Source organism: Giraffa tippelskirchi, chromosome 4 (assembly GCF_054371585.1).
Source record: "Giraffa tippelskirchi isolate mGirTip1 chromosome 4, T2T-mGirTip1v1.2.pri, whole genome shotgun sequence".
Classification (NCBI taxonomy): Eukaryota; Metazoa; Chordata; class Mammalia; order Artiodactyla; family Giraffidae; genus Giraffa; species Giraffa tippelskirchi.
Window position 1 is genome coordinate 194879985 of NC_137278.1, and position 19715 is coordinate 194899699.

The following is a 19715-nucleotide window of genomic DNA, read 5'->3' on the forward strand; positions in this document are numbered from 1 at the left end:
CCAAAAGTAGGGGGCTGGAACTTTCATTGGGTAGGAGGAGCATTCACGATTTCCTTTTTATTTTTTTTTAATATTTATTTATTTATATTTATATGGTAGTGCTGGTCTTCGTTGCACATGAGATCTTTAATCTTTAGTTGTGACATGTGGGATCTAGTTCCCTGACCAGCAATTGAACCTGGGCCTCCAACACTGGGAGTGCAGAGTGCTACCCACTGGACCACCAGGGAAGTCCCCTGACTGCCCTCTTTAGGGTTCTCTGTTCTCTTCCCACGATACCAAAGGGTAAGGCAGGATTAGAGATGGCCTTCTAGGATATGTTCTCCATCTTCTCTCACTTTGGGAACTCCTAGGAGGAGCAGGGCAATGTCTAGGGTAGCCGAGGTAAGGAACAAACAGTTTATGCAAGCATGGCTTTGGGTTTAGGGAAATATCTCTACATCATGGACTTACTTTTCCCTGATTCTTTGGTCAGGGTTTCTGACCTAGAGGAGCAAGATCAGAGTGTGGACATCCAGGGTAAAAGGGTGTAATTATCTTGAGAATCTTCTCTGTTTAAATATCATTTATCTTCCACCACTATTCCCATTACCTCCAAACTTGTTTCCAAAACAAAAACATTACCCCAAGGAAGATTACCCTGTGACAGGTAACCCAAATGGGAAAAGGCTGGACAAAAGCAAAGCCACTAAGTAAGGGAACTCTGGCAGCCACTTTTCTTGTTATTGATTACTGTTTGCCCTGCAGTGACAACTGGCTGAATGCAATCCCTTAATTACGATTCTCTTTGGATTGCTCTCTCAATACTTAACTCGATTCTTGGCGAAGTCTGGGTCAAAAGTTTTAAAGAAGAAATTATAATGTGAGTTTTTGTTAAAGAATAATCATCAGATTCAAACAGAACCTTTGGTATCCATGGAAATATGCAGTCAAGTGCACAAATTTTCTTTTCAAAGAGAAAAAAGAATCTTTTTAGTCTATTCCCAAATACCTAAATCACATCTTTCCTTAGATTTAAACTCCAGGAAGACATTTTTAACTTCCCTGGAACACCCCTACCATCATTTCCTCTTTGGAGAGTCCCAGATGGCTCAACACAACGGTTAAACCAATGATTCTACCCCAAGGAGCTTTCCTGTACAATTCCTCTTGCATGTGGTGATTCCTAGGGCATCTTCCCCAGCACTTTATTCTGGTACTTCTGCACCTGTGAAGCCATAGGAAGTAGCTGAGGTCTGCACATCCATTACCCACTCACTAGTCAATCAGACTGTTAAAGAGAAAAACCACAGGCCCAAAATGGTGTCACTTGTGCTAAAGCCCCTGATACCAAACTTAAATGTACCTAACCTACTTGCAGTCTTGACCTTCCCCCGGAATGTAATCTTAATCAACTATTCCAGAGTTTTCTGCTCACCACCAATGAGATCATCTGCCACGTGGGCCCTCTCCATCCCCCAGAGGAAGAAGAGGGAATCTATGTGGTAAAACCCTTGTCATTCTCTCCCCTCCAACCCCCCTAAAAGAAGATGTCCTGGCCTAAAAATAATCCTTTCTTTTCTTTTGCTAATTTCCTTTTGTACAGCTCTGAATATTCATTGGAAGGACTGAGGCTGAAGCTGAGGGTCCAATACTTTGGCCACCTGATGCAAAGAGCTGACCCACAGGGAAAAAACCCTGATGCTGGGAACGACAGGGCAAGAGGAGAAGGGGGCAGCAGAGGATGAGATGATTAGACAGCATCACCGACTCAATGGACATGAATCTGAGCAAACTCTGGGAGATACCAGAGGACAGAGGAGCCTGGGCTGCTGCAGTCCATGGGGTCGCAAAGAATCAGACAGGACTTAGCGACCGAACAACAACAATAATGCCTTGGAGCATCCTTCTGGTTGCTAGATGGAATGCTGCCCAATTCATGAATCACCTCAGAGTCAATTCAATCTTCAGTTTAACTTGGTTACATTTTATTTTTTAACAAGAGAAATCAAATTGTTTGACTGAATGAGTTCTGCCTTCAGAGACAGAAGAATGCTGTTCACCAACATCATGGAGGATTTCTTTAGTCTCTTTCCAACTTCTCTCCTGGGGGAAAAACAAAGACAGAAGATATCAGGATACTCAGAAAGTCTTCACAATTATAGAGGAGCTTTTTTCTGTCTAGAAAAAAAAAAAGAATCTCACAAAACACGGGATGGGATTATTAGTAAGAGTGTTATCTCAGGGAAGTAGAATCAGGTCATCTTTACTTTTATCTTGGTATTTTTATATAAAAAGTTATATAATTAATAATTAGAACTTTTTTCAGCTAGAAAAATAAAAAACCAGTGGTTTTAAAAATCACATAGAACCCCTTCATACAACTACCACTATTAATTTTTTCTGGTGTGAACGATAGAGATGATTACTCTTTTTTCCAGGAGTTCAGGGCATAGTGTACAACTATACCTCAATTTTTTTAAATAAGAGAATTCAGGACAAAAAAAGGAAAGTTCATTTGTATCAAATATAAGCTTCCAAAAGATAATACTAGTAACTCAGAAGGACTCCTTAACTTTTAAATATTACCACCCCACCCCCAAAGCCCACCCTTCTCTCTTCTGGGCTTACCTCATTCACAGGAATCAGAATACTGAATTGTCGCCTGTTCATCTGTAAAATTAAATGACATATATCATTATATTGCAGACCTCATACATTCAGAGAGAAACTACATAAAAGTTATTGGTTTAGGACTCCCTGGTGGTACAGTGGATAAGAAGAATCCACCTGCCAATGCAGGAGACACGGGTTCAATCCCTGGTCTGGGAAGATCCCACATGCCAAGGAGCAACTAAGCCCATAGGCCACAGCTACTGAGCCCGCACTTTACAGCCCAAGCTCCACAAGAAGAGAGGCCACCGCAATGAGAAGCCCACACACCACAACAAAGAGTATCCCCTGCTCACACACAGGAGAAAACCCACACACAGTAATCAAGACCCAGTAGAACCAAAAATAAAATAAGTTAATTAAAATAAATAAATTTTAAAAGCTACTGTTTAAAAAAAAATCCATTTAGAACAAAAGTTACCGCTTTAACCCGTTCCAAAAGATTTCCATAGGTTATGAGCATATTCAGAATATAGCAAGTTTTCAATGACTAATATTTGCATGTTTGCAGTAAATTATTCATCTAAGCAAACACATTAAGAATAGTTAGTCCTTAGAGAATATTGTTCTTTTGGTCTATGGACCACATTGTATAAAATATGTCTAGTTCAGAAGACTTTTTAAAAATGGCATATAGCTGAATCAAAATGTGTTAGGAGATCAGATAATGATGTGCACTTGGCTTGGAAAAGAGTATTTGGAAAATTAAGAGAGAGATCATGAAGAAGGAGGCAGAAATATGTCAGGAGATGCAGGTAAATCTCGGCCCTCACCTGGCAGGTAGTAGTCATAGACTTTGATGGTTGCTGGTTTGAGGTTGGTAACCAACACGCTTTGGCTGATGGTGAAGGTATAGGTCTGAGTTTCCCTTCCGAGCTGTAAGACAGACAAACATACCATTAAAACAAAAGTGAAAATAACATCTCTGCAAAGTGGAGATTGAAAGACTCTTGCTGTCTTCACACAGATTTCCTGAAACCCTTCTACCTCTGCTTTTTGCCACTCCCAAAATTGCCTCCTGCTGTCTTTCTTCTCAGCATCTTACAGTTTCCTCGTCCTTCTGTAAAATGGGTCCACTCTTGGTTTGGTCTAAGCTATAGCTCCTCCATTAAATTAAGTGCAGTGGCCAAAGGAACAGAAGCTCCTGTTATCCTTCAACAGCTTTATACACCCGATTGGTTTTCTCTCTTCATTCAGCTCTCTGATCCAATTACATCTCCTCAGAGAGGCCTTTCCTGACCACCTGATTTTAAAACAGTCACACTGGACTTCCCTGGTGGTCCAGTGGCTAAGACTCTGAGCTCCCAATGCAGGGGGCCTGGGTTTGATCCCTGATCAGGGAAGTAGATCCCACATGCCACAACTAAGAGTTCACATGCTGCAACTAAAGATCCTGCTTGCCACAATGAAGTTCAAAGATCCTGAGTGCCACAACCAAGACCCGGTGCAGGCAAATAAGTAAAATAAAATAAAACAGTCACATCCTGGCTTAGCCCCACCACACTCCTACATAGCACTGATAACTACTAAAACTATTCCTAAATATGTATGTTTGTGCATATATATGTATTTTTTAATTTGCATATTGTTTGTCTCTCCATTAGTATATCAGCTCCATGAGGGCAGGAGTCATGTCTGTGACTTTTATTGCCACATCTCTATCATGTTGAAGAGTATCTGGTATATGTTGATCGCTCAAAAACTGTTTGTTGAATAAATGAATAAATGGAGAGTTCAAGACAATTGTATAAATTAATCTAATAGAAAAAATAAGATTTATGTTATAAATTTAGACGTGAAGTTACAAGTGCTGAAGTGGAAGAAATTTTGAAAGAGATTTCTTTAGGTATGTTCTATGTACTTAGTCATTCAGTTCTGTCTGACTCTTCGAGACCTCATGGACTGTAGACTGCCAGGCTCCTCTGGCCATGGCATTCTCCAGGCAAGAATACTGGAGTGGGTACAGGGCTTCTAAAACATGGTCCGGGAATTCTCAGGGATGCCCAAGACTATCTGGCAATCTGTGAGATCAGAATTATTTGGGGAATAATACTAAGACATTATTTTTTTCATTCTCATTCTCTTTCACTGTACTAGTGGAAGGGGACTACTTGATGTGTGATATTTCGACAGATTGAATGCTGAAGCAGACTGGAGAATTTCACTCTCTCTGATTAAGCTAGATATTAAAGCAAAAATGTAAAAGAATCTGCTATTCTCACTAATTTTTTTGTTGTTTTGGTAAACACATTTTTCATGAAATGTTATATTAAAATGTAGTGAGCATATTACTATTGTTTTTACATAGCTTAATCAATATTTTAATGTTTTTCTCATTTTTAGTTTCTAATAAGATAAGACATTATCTTTTCTAATAAGATGAATAGATGTAACCCACGCTATCATCAGCTCTTTGAGATCATTTAAGAGTATAGAGGGGTCCTGATAAAACGTCTTTGGAACCACTGCTCTCATCAATCATTTAGTTATCATAAAGATTTAAAGCAAATTACTAATATACACCAAAAGAAAGCTGGGATAGCAGACTTAACATCTGATCAGATAGAACCTAAGGCAAAAAAAAAAGTGCACATATGTGTAGAAATCTAAGGCAAAGAAATATATAGAGATATGTATAATGTAAATGAAGGACAGTATATACTAATAAAAAGGAAATTGAAAAAGATATGTTCATAAAACATACAACCCAAATTATATAATCAAAAAATATATCAAGAAATGACTGACAGAATAGCATAGCTAAATGGATAAAGGACCAATCAACCACTGTAATTACAAATTTTGACAAATTTTCAAAAACTGATAGACGGAGCAGAAAAAATAAGCAGAGATAACAAAGGCATGAACAACAGAAATAATCATTTTGGACTTTTAGATCTAGATCAAATCCATACCCAAGACAAAAGAAAGAAAAAGAGAAAGTGATGTCGCTCAGTCGTGTTTGATTCTTTGCGACCCCATGGACCACAGCCTACCAGGCTCCTCCATCCATGGAATTTTCCAAGCAAGAATACTGGAGTGGGTTGCCATTTCCTCCTCCAGAGGATCTTCCCGACCCAAGAGAAAGGGCCTGGATATTCTTTCGTAGCACACAATCAACATTTCCAAAAACAGACCACATATTAGGTCACAAAAGAAAACTCAATGCATTTTAGAAGCTCACTATCATGATCTCAGACCATAGTGCAATAAAATTAGAAATTAGTAACAAAAAAGTGGCTTTAAATATCCCATGAATTTTCAAAAAATTAAAATATAAAAGTAAGTAGTTAAAGAAAACAATGCCATGTCAAAAATTGTTGGACAAAGAATATACTTAGAGGGAAATTTATAGTTTAAATTAATCAGAAAATGAGAGATTAAAAATAAACAAATTTAGCATTCAATTTAAGAAATTAGAAAAAGAATAACAGAAAATATCCTTTCCTCCTGTCTTCAGCCCAAAACAAAGAAGGAATTCCCTGGTGGTCTGGTGGTTACAACTCAGTGCTTTCACTACATGGACCCGGGTTCAATCCCTGGTCCAGAACTAAGTCCCTCAAGCCTTGGGGCCAAAAATAATAATAATTTTTAAAAAGGAAGATATTAATTAACCAGAGGACCAAAACCAATCAAATAACAAAGAACAGCAAAGAGGAATAAAGCCAAAAGTAACTTTTGTTAAATGTGAATAAGATTGCCCTCTGATGATACTGGTAAAGAGAAAAGGGGAGAAGATACACAGAAAAAAGGAAATAGTCACAGATATAATCATGATTGGCTTTTAGACCATTAGACCTGATGTCTCAAGTTAGAAGCTGACTGAAAAATCTGGCTTGGTACACAGACCATCTGGCCACTGCATTCTCAGGAATGGTGTTGTGGAAATTAGTATCCCCAGGTTCAACTTCCAGCTTGACTCCTGACAAAGAGGTTGAGTTGACAAGCACACCTATTTGATCACTTCAGCCTCAGTCTCCTTACATAGAAGGAGGGGCGGTATGTGAGACTCAGGGAAGGTGTGTATGAAAGCATCATTTAAACTACAGCATCATGATTTCAGGGTTGTTCCTGATACACTAGCCAGTGTGTGTTTGTGTTAGTCTCTCAGTCATGTCCAACTCTGTGATCCCATGGACTATAGCCTGCCAGGCTCCTCTGTCCATGGAATTCTCCAGGCAGGAATACTGGAGTAGGTTGCCATTCCCTTCTTCAAGGGATCTTCCCAATCCAGGGATCAAACTCAGTTTCTCCTGCATTGCAGGCAGATTCTTTACCATCTGAGCCACAAGGGAAGCCCCAGAGTTGTTCACTTACCAGAGCTGTTCCAAAAGAAACTATACAGGGCTTACTCCAAAGTGGTCGTGAACTTACCCTTTCAGGTTGCTCAACCTCATGTGTGTGACGCTAGTACACGTACATTAGAAGGGAAGTTGAAAAGACACATAAGCAGTCAAGCTCTTTGGTTCAGTTCCTGACCCCATACCTCTTCCAAGTAGATGTTGAGTGTGTCAATTTCAGATTCAACCTTCTTCACCAGTGGTTGCTGGAGAAGCTGAATGAGAGAGGATGGGAAAAAAGAGAGAGACTGAGAGCCAGAGCCTTTCTTATCCTCTAGGGTCATCTTGCAAAGCTCTGCCATGGTTACAAAAGCAATATATATTTTCTAAATGTGGAAAACGTAAGAAAAAGGAACCAAGACAGTAACTGGCTCCATGGCATACTGTTTATGTTCAGTCACTCAGTCGTGTATGACTCTTTGCAATCCCATGGCCTGCAGCACACCAGGCTTCCCTCTCCTTCACCATCTCCAGGAGCTTTCTCAGACTCATATCCATTGAGTTGACGATGCCATCCAACCATCTCATCCTCTGTTGCCCTCTTCTCCACCTGCCCTCAATCTCATATACTCGATGCATCTTTGTAGCCCATTTAGAAACTATAATCATGAGTTAGTTGCATGTATAAACCATCATGCCCAACTCACCAGCTTTTTAATGATAATTAAAAGCTATGATCATTAGTCCCCCTTCAAAACTAGAAAACAGAAGCAACTTACTAACTTATTGGTGCCCTCCACAGGACTGAATCCAGAGAGCATCTTGACCTCCACAATAGCCATATTGGAAGAGCCGCGACTCCCCACATAACTGAGGGCAGAAGGAAGCAAATCTGTGTCAGCCCACTGTTTTCCCTCTCAGCACCCTGTGTGTTCACAATACACACACACACACAGACACAGACACATGTACACACACACTCCAGCTCAGCCACCCCATCCCAGATGCCGCCCAACCCCTCTGCTCTCCTCACCTGGTTTGGATCGTCAGCACCAAGGATCCAAGTAAAGTATGTTGCTTGCACTGAGTTCCCCTTGTTTTCACACTAAGACTAAAGGCGTCCACACTTTTCGGAGGGAGGATATTATATCTCAGCACCGTCTAGGTGGAGAAAAAAAAAAAAAACAGTTGGAGAAATGGGGAGAATTTTAAAGACTGTATCGTTTGAATGACTTCCCTTACAAATAAGATAGAGAAGGTTCTGCTGGAAGTTGAGATACTCTCAGACTCTCCTCCCCAACTCACACTAGTCCTGCTGGAGCTCAGCTTTGTTGTTGCTGTGTAGTCGCTCAGTTGTGCCTGACTCTGCGACCCCATGGACTGTCGCCTGCCAGGCTTCCCTGTCCGTGGGATTTTCCAGGCAAGAATACTGAAATGGGTTGCCATTCCCTTCTTTTGGGGATATTCCCGACCCAGGGATTGAACCTGTGTCTCTTGCATTTCAGGTGGATAGTTTACCACTGAGCCACCTGGGAAGCCCAGAGCTCTGCTTACCTGCACATAAACACAGCCCTGGCCTGAGGCCTCCAAGGTGTACACCCCAGGGATATGGGGCAACATCTCCTGCTGAAACACCAAACGGTTGGCAGCTTGAACATTGAAGGTGTGCTGGAAATTCTGAGTGGATTTCACTGCCAGGTTGACTTCCTCTGATGGCACATAGGCAGTGGTGGCATACTTGGCGAGAGCTTGGAGAGCCACCACGGTGTCCTGAGAACAATACGCATGTACTTACTGCTTTGTGAGCCACTGGAAGTAACTTCCAACAACCCTCAAGCCTAGACACCTGATTAGTGTTTGCCAGTTTGAGTGATACCTCCTCTAAGACTCTAAGACCCACATTCAGCCATGCTGGGAAAGCTCACATAGAAATCATATCTTACCTGCAAAGAAAATCACCATCAAGTTATTATCAGACATCATAGGTTGTTAGGCTTAATTTCATATATTCATACTCAGCAATGAAGCCTACCTTCAGAACAGGTTATTATTAGGAGTGAGTAGATCATTGTTTAATAACTGTTTGCAGTCTCCTTATTTGGGGAGGAAACAGCAGTAGCTTGATAGCCCTAAAAATTCCATGTTCTTCCAAGTTATTTAATTGCATAAAGATCTTCTGTGACACAGGATATCAGGCGACCCTTGCAAAATCCATCCTTGAAGGACAAGCCTTCTTAGCCATTGTGTGCATGTGTGTGTGTGTGTGTGTGTGTGTGTGTGTTGGTTGCTCAGTCATGTCTGACTCTTGGTGACCCCATGACTCAAACCCGCTAGGTTCCTCTGTCCATGAGATTCTCCAGGCAAGAATACTGGAGTGGGTTGCCATTCCTTTCTTCAGGGGATCTTCACGACCCAGAGATTGAGCCCAGGTCTCCTGCATTGCAGGCAAATTCTTTACTATCTGACCCACCTGGGAAGCCCTTTAGCCATTATGCCATGTGACAATCTTTTCATCATCTGGGAATAAGACAGATCCTACTTTGTAGTATATACAACTTTTCCTAGCTTTCCTTCTAGACTGTAAACTTTTTAAAGACTATGTCTTACCAGATTTCCAATACCTGAAATAGAAGAAGGAGGTATGCCCATAAAGTCGTGCCTTTATGCTTACAGACCCCATAGCTGGCTTTCCAATTTGTGACTATGTAAATTTAGCCATAATTATACATGTCCTCTTTACATGTAAAACATGGATCTTATGATGTTTCATACTCTACAAAGAAAGACTTAAATACGTATAGTACTATTTATGTGCTCATATGACCTAATTTTATGAATCCTTCTATGTCTTTTTCAAACATGATTTTTCTCCCTTGCTGTAGAATGATTAGTCCCCAGACCTAGAGGGCAAGGGTGATCATTTTTCCTCTCTCTCCATGTGGGATCCAATCATACCTGATAAATGGCAGAAGAACAAGCTATTTACCTGAGTGGAAGAGAAGCCTCCATATGCATTTCGCTGCTTGGTCAACCAAGCCACTATGCTGGTGGCCTTGCCTAGCTCCTTTTGAGTCAGGTCGTCTTTGCTAAGCCAGGCCAGTAATACATAGGCCGTGAGTTCCACATCTACAGCCTCAGGCTGAGACCAAGGGCTGGCATCTGAAGTCGGAGCAGGTTTCTGGCTCCAGTGAATGGACTCTCCTATGGAGAAAAATGCATGATTAGGAAAGTCTTGGAAGGAAATGACTTTCCCATTTTCACTTTGTAAATGTGTGTGCACCAAGTGTGCCAAGTTGCTTCAGTCATGCCTGACTCTGTGTGACCCCATGGACTGCAGCCCACCAGGCTCCTCTGTCCATGGAATTCTCCAGGAAAGAATACTGTAATGGGTTGCCATTTCCTTTTCAAGGGGATCTTCCCCACCCAGGGATCGAACCCGTGTCTCCTTCACTGGCAGGTGGATTCTTCACTGCTGAGCCACCTGGGAAGCCCCAAATCAGAGAAAGTAACAACCAAAAATTAATCAGTCAGAAAAAAATGTTTCTCAAATCTTCTGACTTATTGGCCATAATGTATATGCAAGAATGTGTGTGTGTGTGCGCCTGTGTGTACATCCACACATAATTCCCTTGGGTAAAGCTGGGAGCAACAGTAAATGCCTTCAGCAATGATAACATATGGCAGAATATGCATAAAAACACTGAGAAACCACAGAAGAAATGCTAATGAGAGTAAGCAAATAGATTATGAGGTCAAATCCCATCTCTATGACAGCCACAGTGGTAAATTGAAGATAAAGAACAGCAAGTGGAAATGAGGAGTGGAAGCTTGAAGTCTTATTAAATGTAAGTTTAGGGACTTCCCTGGTGGTCCAGTTGTTATGAATATGCCCTGCAATGCAGGGGACAAATGTTCGATCCCTGGTCAGGGAACTAAGGTCCCACACGCCACAGAGCAACTAAGCCCACTCTGCAACAAGAGAGCCCGTGAGCCTCAACAAAAAATCCTGCATACCGCAACTAAGACCTGACACGGTCAAATAAATAAATTTTTAATATAAATATATAAGTTCAGAGATAATAATAAATACATAGCCCAAAGGAGTCAATCTAAGTGGAAGAACAAAAGAAAACATGTGAGCCTACAATGCAAGGTAATGAGGAAGAGATGATCATATTAGGTTGATATATACCTGAGCAGGTATAACTCCGCTCACTGTCTGAGACCCCGATTCCAGGACTGGAGTTGCTTATACACAGGCCAAAAACCTACCCAGAGCCCTGATGAGAGGACGATTCAGCAATGACACTTGTATAAATGAGAGCTGAGATTAAATTTCTGCATGGAAGTATAATTTTAAATAAAGAGCTAGGTAAATAAAATGCATTAATATTTTATTTACAAGATCTGTTAGAATATCCAATTTTTTTTTTTTGGCCATGCCACAGGGCTTGCAGGATCTTAGGGATCTTAGAGTAGTAAAAGTGCTGAGTCTTAGCCACTGGACCAATAGGGAATTCCCAGAATATTGCAAATTATTCTTTTTTTTTTTTTTGCAAATTATTCTTAAATGCATCCAAAGTTTGAGAAGAACCTCGAGAAATCTCTAAGTTCGTCTTACCCCATCAGCCTCAGTGGCTTTACACCAAAGAACTGTTAAACTGGGTATTCTCCAATGCCAGTACATTTTCTGACCAGCTTCTACCATCTATTTTCTCTTCATGTTAAAAATATAACGTGCCCTTTGAGGACTTTCAGGGGTTTTCCCACAAAACTCTTAGTAGTGATTTTATGACTTAACTTTTACTAAAATGAATCCTAGAACTGAACGTATGTGGGCCTATGGAGACTAGGGAAATTTTTCACATCTTTTCACAATTTCAAAAAACACTGGGACTTCCCTGGGAGTCCGGTGGTTAGGACCCAGAGCTTTCACTGTTGTAGACCTGGGTTCGATCCCTGGTCAGGGAACTAAGATCCTGCAAGCCACACATCATGACAAAAAATAAAAAGGACTTCCCTGGCAGCCCAGCGGGTTTGATCCCTGGTCTGGGAAGTTCTGCATACCATGCAGTGTGGCAAAAAACGAAACCAAAGCTAACATGGCCAACATACCTGAGACGATAGCCTGTTGATCTAGCTTTTCAAGAAGAATGTTTCTGATGTCCATGTCCCCAGCCAGAGAGAATGTGTAAGCAAGGAGGGCCTGTGTGTACAGGTTTGTGGTAGAGGAAACAGAACTCTTGAGACACTGCAGCCCCTGACTCACCATTGGGTCCTGAAAAGTAAAGATGAAGAAGTGAATTTAGAAGGCATTCCTTTAAAAAGTGGAGGTGATAAGGAAGTCACCATACCCTCTTTTGAGTTTACAAGAGAGGGACAAAACTAGGTAACTTTCTCTAGAAATAGGCATGAGTGTCAAGGGGAGGAGCTAGAGAAACTCACATCTACGGTCTTGCCCATCTCCAACAATGCAGCTGTGATGTAGGCAGTCAAGGAGACCTCGTCATCAACTCCACCCTGGAGGAAGACAGGAAGTCAGGGCAGCAGCCAGAACATGCAAGAATTGTGTGCAAAAAGGTGTCCCCTCTGAACAGATGAATTAGCAGATACAGGGAATGGACATGTGGACACAGGGGTGGGGGAAGGGTGGGATGAATTGGGAGAGGAGCACTGACATATGATACACTAGTTTGCGTAAAATACGTAGCTAGTGGGAAGCTGCTGAATAGCACAGGGAGCTCAGCTCAGTGCTCTGGGATGACCTAAAGGGGTGAGATGGGGGTGGGAGGGGAGGGAGGGAGGTAGAAGGAAGGCTCAAGAGAAAGAGGACATATATACTCATGTACCTAATTTACACTGTTGTACACCAAAAGCTAACACAACATTGTAAAGCAATTATCCTCCAATTAAAACAAAATTTTTTATTTATTATTATTTTTTACCTGAAGGATGATTGCTTAACAATATTGTGTTAGTTTCTGCCATACATCAACATGAATCAGTCATAGGTATACATATGTCCCCTCCCTCTTGAACCTCTCTCCCACCTCCCACCCCATTCCACTCCTCAATTTTTGAATTAAAAAAAAATAAAAAAGTGCTCCTTTCCACGGGCTGACTGGACCTCAAGACTCAGGACTCAACAGTGGGCGGGTGGGGGGGAGGGGGACTGGAGGGACTTCAGTGATGCACAGCCTTTAACAGTGACCTTCAAGTAACCTTCAAGAAGTAACATGAGGTCTTCAGCTCTGAATGGGTATTTAGGAAACCCAAGAGAAGGGGTTAGAAAGCATAACAGATTTAAAAAAAAAAAAAAAGGGAGGGGGGGATAAGGAGAAAATTTCTTATTCTCAAATTTTTACTCAATCTGAGCCTCCCCCAGATGGATGTTCCCCTCAAGTGGCACAAAGTCCAGCCTCTTCTCCAGGAGACATTAGGTGACACCTGTCCTTGATTAATGCCTTTCACAGAAGGATATTAGCCTTTTCTTTAAAAAAAATATATAATCTAAGTTATGATCTTTGTTCAATAGATAAAAGAACAAACACTTCAAAAGATGAAATAGTATGTTCAAGAATACACAACTAATAAGCTGAAGGGCTGGGATTTGAGCCCAAGGAGTTTAAGTCCAGAGCTCCCGCTAAGGACCAAACCACCAAACTTAACAAGACAAATGATGTGTTCCTTAACAGATTGGCCAGCTCTGGTAAGACAGGAGGAGGAAAAACCTCTAGAATCTTGTTCTAGTCACATCCAGGCTTGTACTATACACATGGGGGACACTGTGAAGATCTTGCACAAGGAACACTAACGAATCATACAGAGATTTTGTTTTCAACACTCAAAAGATTTTTAATCCAGGGCCTGGAATAGCAATAATGATTCCTCCAGGAAAGCTGGTTCAGTCTTTCTTTCACTAGGTCTGTTCTGAATTGAAAGAGCTGCTCACACCCCAGCACCTCAGCCTGTGTTGGGAGGGGTCAGACAGTGCAGTGAATGGAGAAGAGCAATGCCCCTGGAGTCCAACTGCTGGGGTTCAAATGACAGTCCTGAGCCCACAGTCACCTCCGGCACTTTACTTAACCCCTGCACCTGGTTTCTCCATCTGTAAAATGGAATTAAAAATGGCATGCCAGGACTTGTGTGTGCATGCTCAGTTGCTTCAGTCATGTCCAACGCTTTGTGATTCTATGGACTATGCCCCGCCAGGCTCCTCTGTCCATGGGATTCTCTAGACACGAATACTCAAGTGGGTTGCCATGCCCTCCAGGGGAACTTCCCAACGCAGGAATCAAACTCACATTTCCTGCGTCACAGGTGGATTCTTTACCCACTGAGCCATTTGGGAAGCCCCATGACAGGACTTAGCGTATTGATTTGTTGTAAACATTAAATGGGCTTCCTAGGTGGCTCAGTGGTAAAGAATCTGCCTGCCAAAGCAGGAGATGCAAGAGACACGGTTTCGATCCCTGGGTCAGAAAATCCCCTGGAGAAGGAAATGGCAACCCACGGGAAATCCCATGGACAGAGGAGCCTGGCAGGGCTGCAGTCCATGGGGTCGTAAAGAGTCAGACATGACTAAGCAACTAAACAACAACAAACATTAAACATCAAATAAACGGAGTACTTAGTGCCTGGCAGAGAGTAGACCCCCTTACAATAAGCACTGGACTGGGGACTTCCCTGGTGGTCCAGTGGTTAAGTATCTGTCTTCCAATGCAGGGGACGTGGGTTTGATCCTTGGTTGGGGAACTAAGATCCCACATACTCTGGGGCAACTAAGCCTGTGCATAGAGACTACTGAGCCTGTGCTGCAACAAAAATCCAGCCCAGCCAAAATAAACAAATAATTACTTTTTTTAAATAGCAAAATTATTTTAAAAAGAAAAAAAGAAGGCACTGGGCTGCCTAGGAATCCCCACCAGAGCAAACGGCTTTGCTTCAGACTTAGGGAGATAGCAAAATGCTCAGAGACTGTCTAGTCCAATGGTCCTCAAACTTTAGCAAGTATTTGAATCGCCCAGAGGGCTATATTAACATACAAATGCTGGCCCACACCCCCCAGAGTTCCTCTGACTAGGTCTGGGGTGAGAGCTGGAATTAGCATTTCAAACAAGTTCTCAGGTGGTGCTGGTACGGCTGACCTGGGGACCGCACTTTGAGAACCATGTCCTAGTACATATTCTCATTTTACAGAGTTGGAAGCTCAGGCTCAGACTGGCTAAGAATATTGACCAAGGTCACCCCTTAGTCAGTCTGGAGACCTAAAGAACCAAACCCCGGGCCAGCACTCTCTTGATTCTGTGCAATCAGAGGTCAAGATCCTTTCAGGGACTCCAGGCCCCTGGGCAGGGCCGCACCTTCATAGCTGTGTGAATAAGCTTTCCCACGTTGTCGTAGCAGCCACTGGAGAGCTGGTTTCCTGCCATCCACTCAAGAGCATCCTTGATGTTCTTTTCGTCAATGAAGATGAATTGCTGAGCCTGGCCAAAGCATTTGGTGACAAAGGCTGTCAGCCTATATGGGTAAAGAGGGAAATGTACATTAAGGCAGATTTCTAGGTAAGGGTGGGATGTGTTAAGTCACTTCAGTTGTGTACGACTCTTTGCCACCCCATGGACTATAGCCCCCCGAGACTCGACTCTCCATTGGTTTCTCCAGGCAAGAATACTAGAGTGGGTTGCCCTTTCCTCCTCCAGGGTGTGTGATAGTTCTACAGTTTGTTCTGGTGTGTGGCTCCAGAAGAGGAGTTGAGGAAATATAATGCCATAGGAAGCCTGGAAAAGGGAGGCCTTACTTGGCCTTCATGGGGATAAGAACCGGTAGGTGCAAGGTCAGGGAGAAGGGTAAGGGGTTTGACCACACATGAGGCTGAAATAAATAGTATTTATTTATTAAATAGTAGAGGAGGACTTCCCTGGTGGCACAGCAGATAAGAATCCGCCTGCCAATGCAGGGGACACGGGTTCCATCCCTGGTCCGGGAAGATTCCACATGCCACAGTGCAACTTAGGCCGTGTACCACAATTGCTGAGCCCACACCTAGAGCCTTGTGCTTCACAAGAGAAACCCACACACCAAAAGCCCCAAGAGCAACAAAAACCCAACACGGCCATAAACTAAAAAATGAAATTTATTTTAAAAATATGTTTAAATGGTAGAGGATAGAAAGCAAGAATGGGGTGAAGGGGAGGGTAGAGGAATAATTCCAGAGGGTTCTGGAATTATGCTCTGGGGAACAGAACTCACTGGGAATTGGGCAACATTACCATGTGTTTCCATTTCCATCTTGCTCCCCAAAGGCGCTGTAGGAGCCGTTACTGTGTTTGTACGCCAGTTCCCTCTGATACCCTGGGAAGCCAGATGTGGTTTTAGAGGACAGCGACAATTTCAAAAAACACTCCCATGGCTTGCAAGGATGAGGGACACTTCAGACACCGAACCTCCCTGTGTCTTAACAACCCAACCATAGGCCCCAAAGCAAGTGTCCAAGAAGAAAGGGTGAGCCAACTCACCCAGCTTCAGGAAGCCCACTGCTCGAGATCGGATTTTCTCCGTCAGCAGCTCTGTCTTCTCCAGGTACTGCAGGACGTAAATGATGGGCGCGAAAAAGACCATGTTCTGCTCCCCACAGCCACTTGGCATCTGCACCAGATTGTCCAGGTTCTGCAGGGCTGTGCCCATGATGTCTCCTGGGGTCCAAAAAGAGAGGGAGAGAAGGTGGTAGGAGAAGCAGGGACCCTGAAGAGTTATCATGCAATGAATATATGTGTGCCAAGTTGCTTCAGTCGTGTCTGACTCTTTGAGAACCCATGGACTGTAGCCCATCAGGCTCCTCTGTTCATGGGATTTTCCAGGCAAGAATACTGGAGTGGGTTGCCATGCCCTCTTCTACGGGATCTTCCCTACCCAAGGATGGAACCCACATCTCTATGTCTCCAGCATTGGCAGGCGAGTTCTTTACCACTAGCACCAGTTGAGAAGCCCCCCAACAAACATATTCTCACTATTTTGTGAGTCCTTACTCTGTGACCCCAGGGACAACAGTCTCCACCTCGAAGAGCCCATAGTCAGTGGGGCAAGCAATTATAATACACTGCAATTCTTTTGTTTTGGCTTTTTCTTTCTTTTTTTTTTTTTGGGCTATGCTTTGGTTGTGGCATGTGGGCTTAGTTGCCCAGAGACATGTGGGATTTTACTTCCCTGATCAGGGATTGAACCCATATTCCCTGATAGCTCAGTTGGTAAAGAATCCGCCTGCAATGCAGGATACCCCGGTTTGATTCCTGAGTCAGGAAGATCCCCTGGAGAAGGGAGAGGTTACCCACTCCAGTATTCTTGGGCTTTCCTTGTGGCTCAGCTGGTAAAAAAATCTGCCTACAATGCAGGAGACCTGGGTTCCATCCCTGGGTTGGGAAGATACCCTGGAGAAGGAAAGGCTACCCAGTCCAGTATTCTGGCCTGACTGTATAGTCCATGGGGTCGCCAAGAGTCAGAAATGACTGAGCAACTTTCACTTTCACGTTTCACTTTCCCTGCATTGAAGGTGGATTCTTACCCACTGGACCACCAGGGAAGTCCCACAACTCTTTTTTTTTTTAATATTAATATTTACTTATTTATTTGTCTGTTGTGGGTCTCAGTTGCAGCATTCAGGATCTTTAGTTGTGGCATGTGAACTTTTAGTTACAGCATGTGGGATGTAGTCCCCTGACCAGGGATCAAACTCAGGCCCCCTACTTTGGGAGCTCTGAGTCTTGGCTGCTGGACCACCAGGGAAGTCCCTACGTCACTATGCTAATTTATTATAAGCAATTATAACATAGTACTATAATATTAGGTATGTACAAGGTACTGGAGTACACAGGTACATAGGCCACCTGAAGGAGTGCAAGGCTTTAAAACGCTGATGAGGGATGTAACAAACCTGCAATACTTAGTCTCAGTCTCTAAGTGCCTCCACTGAATATAACTACATCACCCTGAGAATCACCACGTCTCACTCAGACACAAACACCCTTCTAGCATGCTTTTCCACTTTAAATTTCCCGACCCCTCCATATACTTCACAAGCCAGGAGGCCTGATGTAAGTGATTCATGAACATCTTCACTTTAGTCATTGAGCTCAATTCAAATGTATAAATATATCCTGAATGTCAACTGCAAGAACTGCTCTAAGAACAAAAATGAAAAAGACATGGCCTTTGGGACTTCCTTGGTGGTCCAGTGGTTAAGAATCCGCCTGCCATTGAAACATATACATTACCATATGTAAAACAGAGAGCTAGTGGGAAGCTGACTTATAACACAGGGAGCTCAAGCAAGTGCTCTGACAATCTAGAGCGGTAGGATGGGGTAGGGGGTGGGAGGGAGGTTCAAGAGGGAGGGGACATATGTCTAGTTATGACTGATTCATATTACTGTATGGCAGAAACCAACACAATGTTGTAAAGCAATTATCCTCCAATTAAAAAAAAAAAAAAAGACTCCACCTTCCAATGTAGGGAATCGATCCCCTCAATCTGGGAAGATTCCATATGCCACGGGGCAGCTAAGCCCATGCACAACTACTGAAGCCCGGGCACCCTAGAGCCCGTGCTCTGTAAGAAGAGAATCCACCACACTGAGAAGCCTGTGCGCTACACCTAGAGAGGAAGAGAAAGCTCGTGCAGGAACGAGGATCCAGGGCAGCCAAAAAATAAATAATAAACAATTTTAAGTAAATAAATAGACATGGCCCTTATCCTCAAGGAGTCCTCGATGCAGTGTGGAAGACACAGAAAGATAGTGAGTTATAATTCGGGAAAGTGAGTGCTGTACTAGAATCAAACGCAGACAAAACGGACATTTTAACCTGGAAGTGATCTGGGTAGGGGATAAGAGTAAAGAAAGAATAACACATACAGCCTTCTACTATGTGCTAGATACTGTGCTGGGAACTTTATATTAATTATATTTAATCTTTACACTGATCCTGAGAGGTAGGTTATTATCTCTGTCTTACAGAAGGGAAAAGAGGGACCAAAATCGTTCACTAACTTATCCAAAGTCACATGGCTATTAAATGGCATAACTGAGATCCTAAACCAGATTGATACAGTTTTACAGTTTTCAAGCTCATGTTTTCCTACTTGCTCCCTCTCCTTGCCCAAAGAAGTGGCATATCCTTTTAAACATGGTTGAATCTTTCCAAAATTATATTCAAATGGATAAAGTTCTTATTTTTAAATAGTTACCCAAACATTTTGTCTCTCCTCTACCCAATTTACAGACCTAAACCTAAATACATATAAAACTTAATGAGCTTTAACTTCCTCTTGCCCAGTCTCTTTTCTGTTTTTTGTCTTTGTTTCTCTATTTTTTGGGTCATGGCTTGCGGCATGTGGGATCTTAGTTCCCTGGCCATGGATCAAACTCAGGCCCCCTGCAGTGGATGCATGTTGTCTTAACCACTGGACCACTGGGGAAGTCCCTCATTTCTGTTTTTAGTCAGGTATATGTCTATATAACCCCATCCATACTGCATAGGCTGTATGTGCCCAGTTTGTAAAAGAAGCTCTTCTTCCTTTGTCTCTTCTAGTCTACCACACCTTCCTTCAGGTAGGTCCACAGGCTTCAACTCACACCACACCTTGATAGCTGCTGGCCTCATTTTTCCTTTTTGAGCCAAGAATCTCTGGTTACTTACCCAGAACAGTGACATAAGCCTTGGCTGAATCAGGAACAACATCCTCAGGGACCTCCAGGGAGATGGATTCTGAAGCCACTTTTCCTGTGAG

General features: G+C 42.7%; 1 protein-coding gene across 2 annotated transcripts in view; it reads right to left on the reverse strand.

The window, feature by feature from the left end:
* Positions 1 to 1948: 1948 nt before the first annotated feature.
* A2ML1 (alpha-2-macroglobulin like 1) overlaps positions 1949 to 19715 on the reverse strand; it is a 46052-nt gene continuing 28285 nt past the window's right edge. For both annotated transcript variants that reach the window (XM_081587891.1, XM_081587892.1), the window contains 14 exons: positions 19625 to 19708; positions 16451 to 16627; positions 16205 to 16286; positions 15296 to 15452; positions 12378 to 12452; positions 12048 to 12210; positions 9919 to 10133; positions 8487 to 8702; positions 7966 to 8093; positions 7712 to 7802; positions 7139 to 7207; positions 3426 to 3528; positions 2611 to 2652; positions 1949 to 2085 (listed from right to left, as the gene is read on the reverse strand). In XM_081587891.1, coding sequence (XP_081444017.1) covers positions 2612 to 2652; positions 3426 to 3528; positions 7139 to 7207; positions 7712 to 7802; positions 7966 to 8093; positions 8487 to 8702; positions 9919 to 10133; positions 12048 to 12210; positions 12378 to 12452; positions 15296 to 15452; positions 16205 to 16286; positions 16451 to 16627; positions 19625 to 19708 — 1601 coding nt within the window. In that variant the 3' untranslated portion in view covers positions 1949 to 2085; position 2611. The remainder of the gene's footprint in view (positions 2086 to 2610; positions 2653 to 3425; positions 3529 to 7138; positions 7208 to 7711; positions 7803 to 7965; positions 8094 to 8486; positions 8703 to 9918; positions 10134 to 12047; positions 12211 to 12377; positions 12453 to 15295; positions 15453 to 16204; positions 16287 to 16450; positions 16628 to 19624; positions 19709 to 19715) is intronic.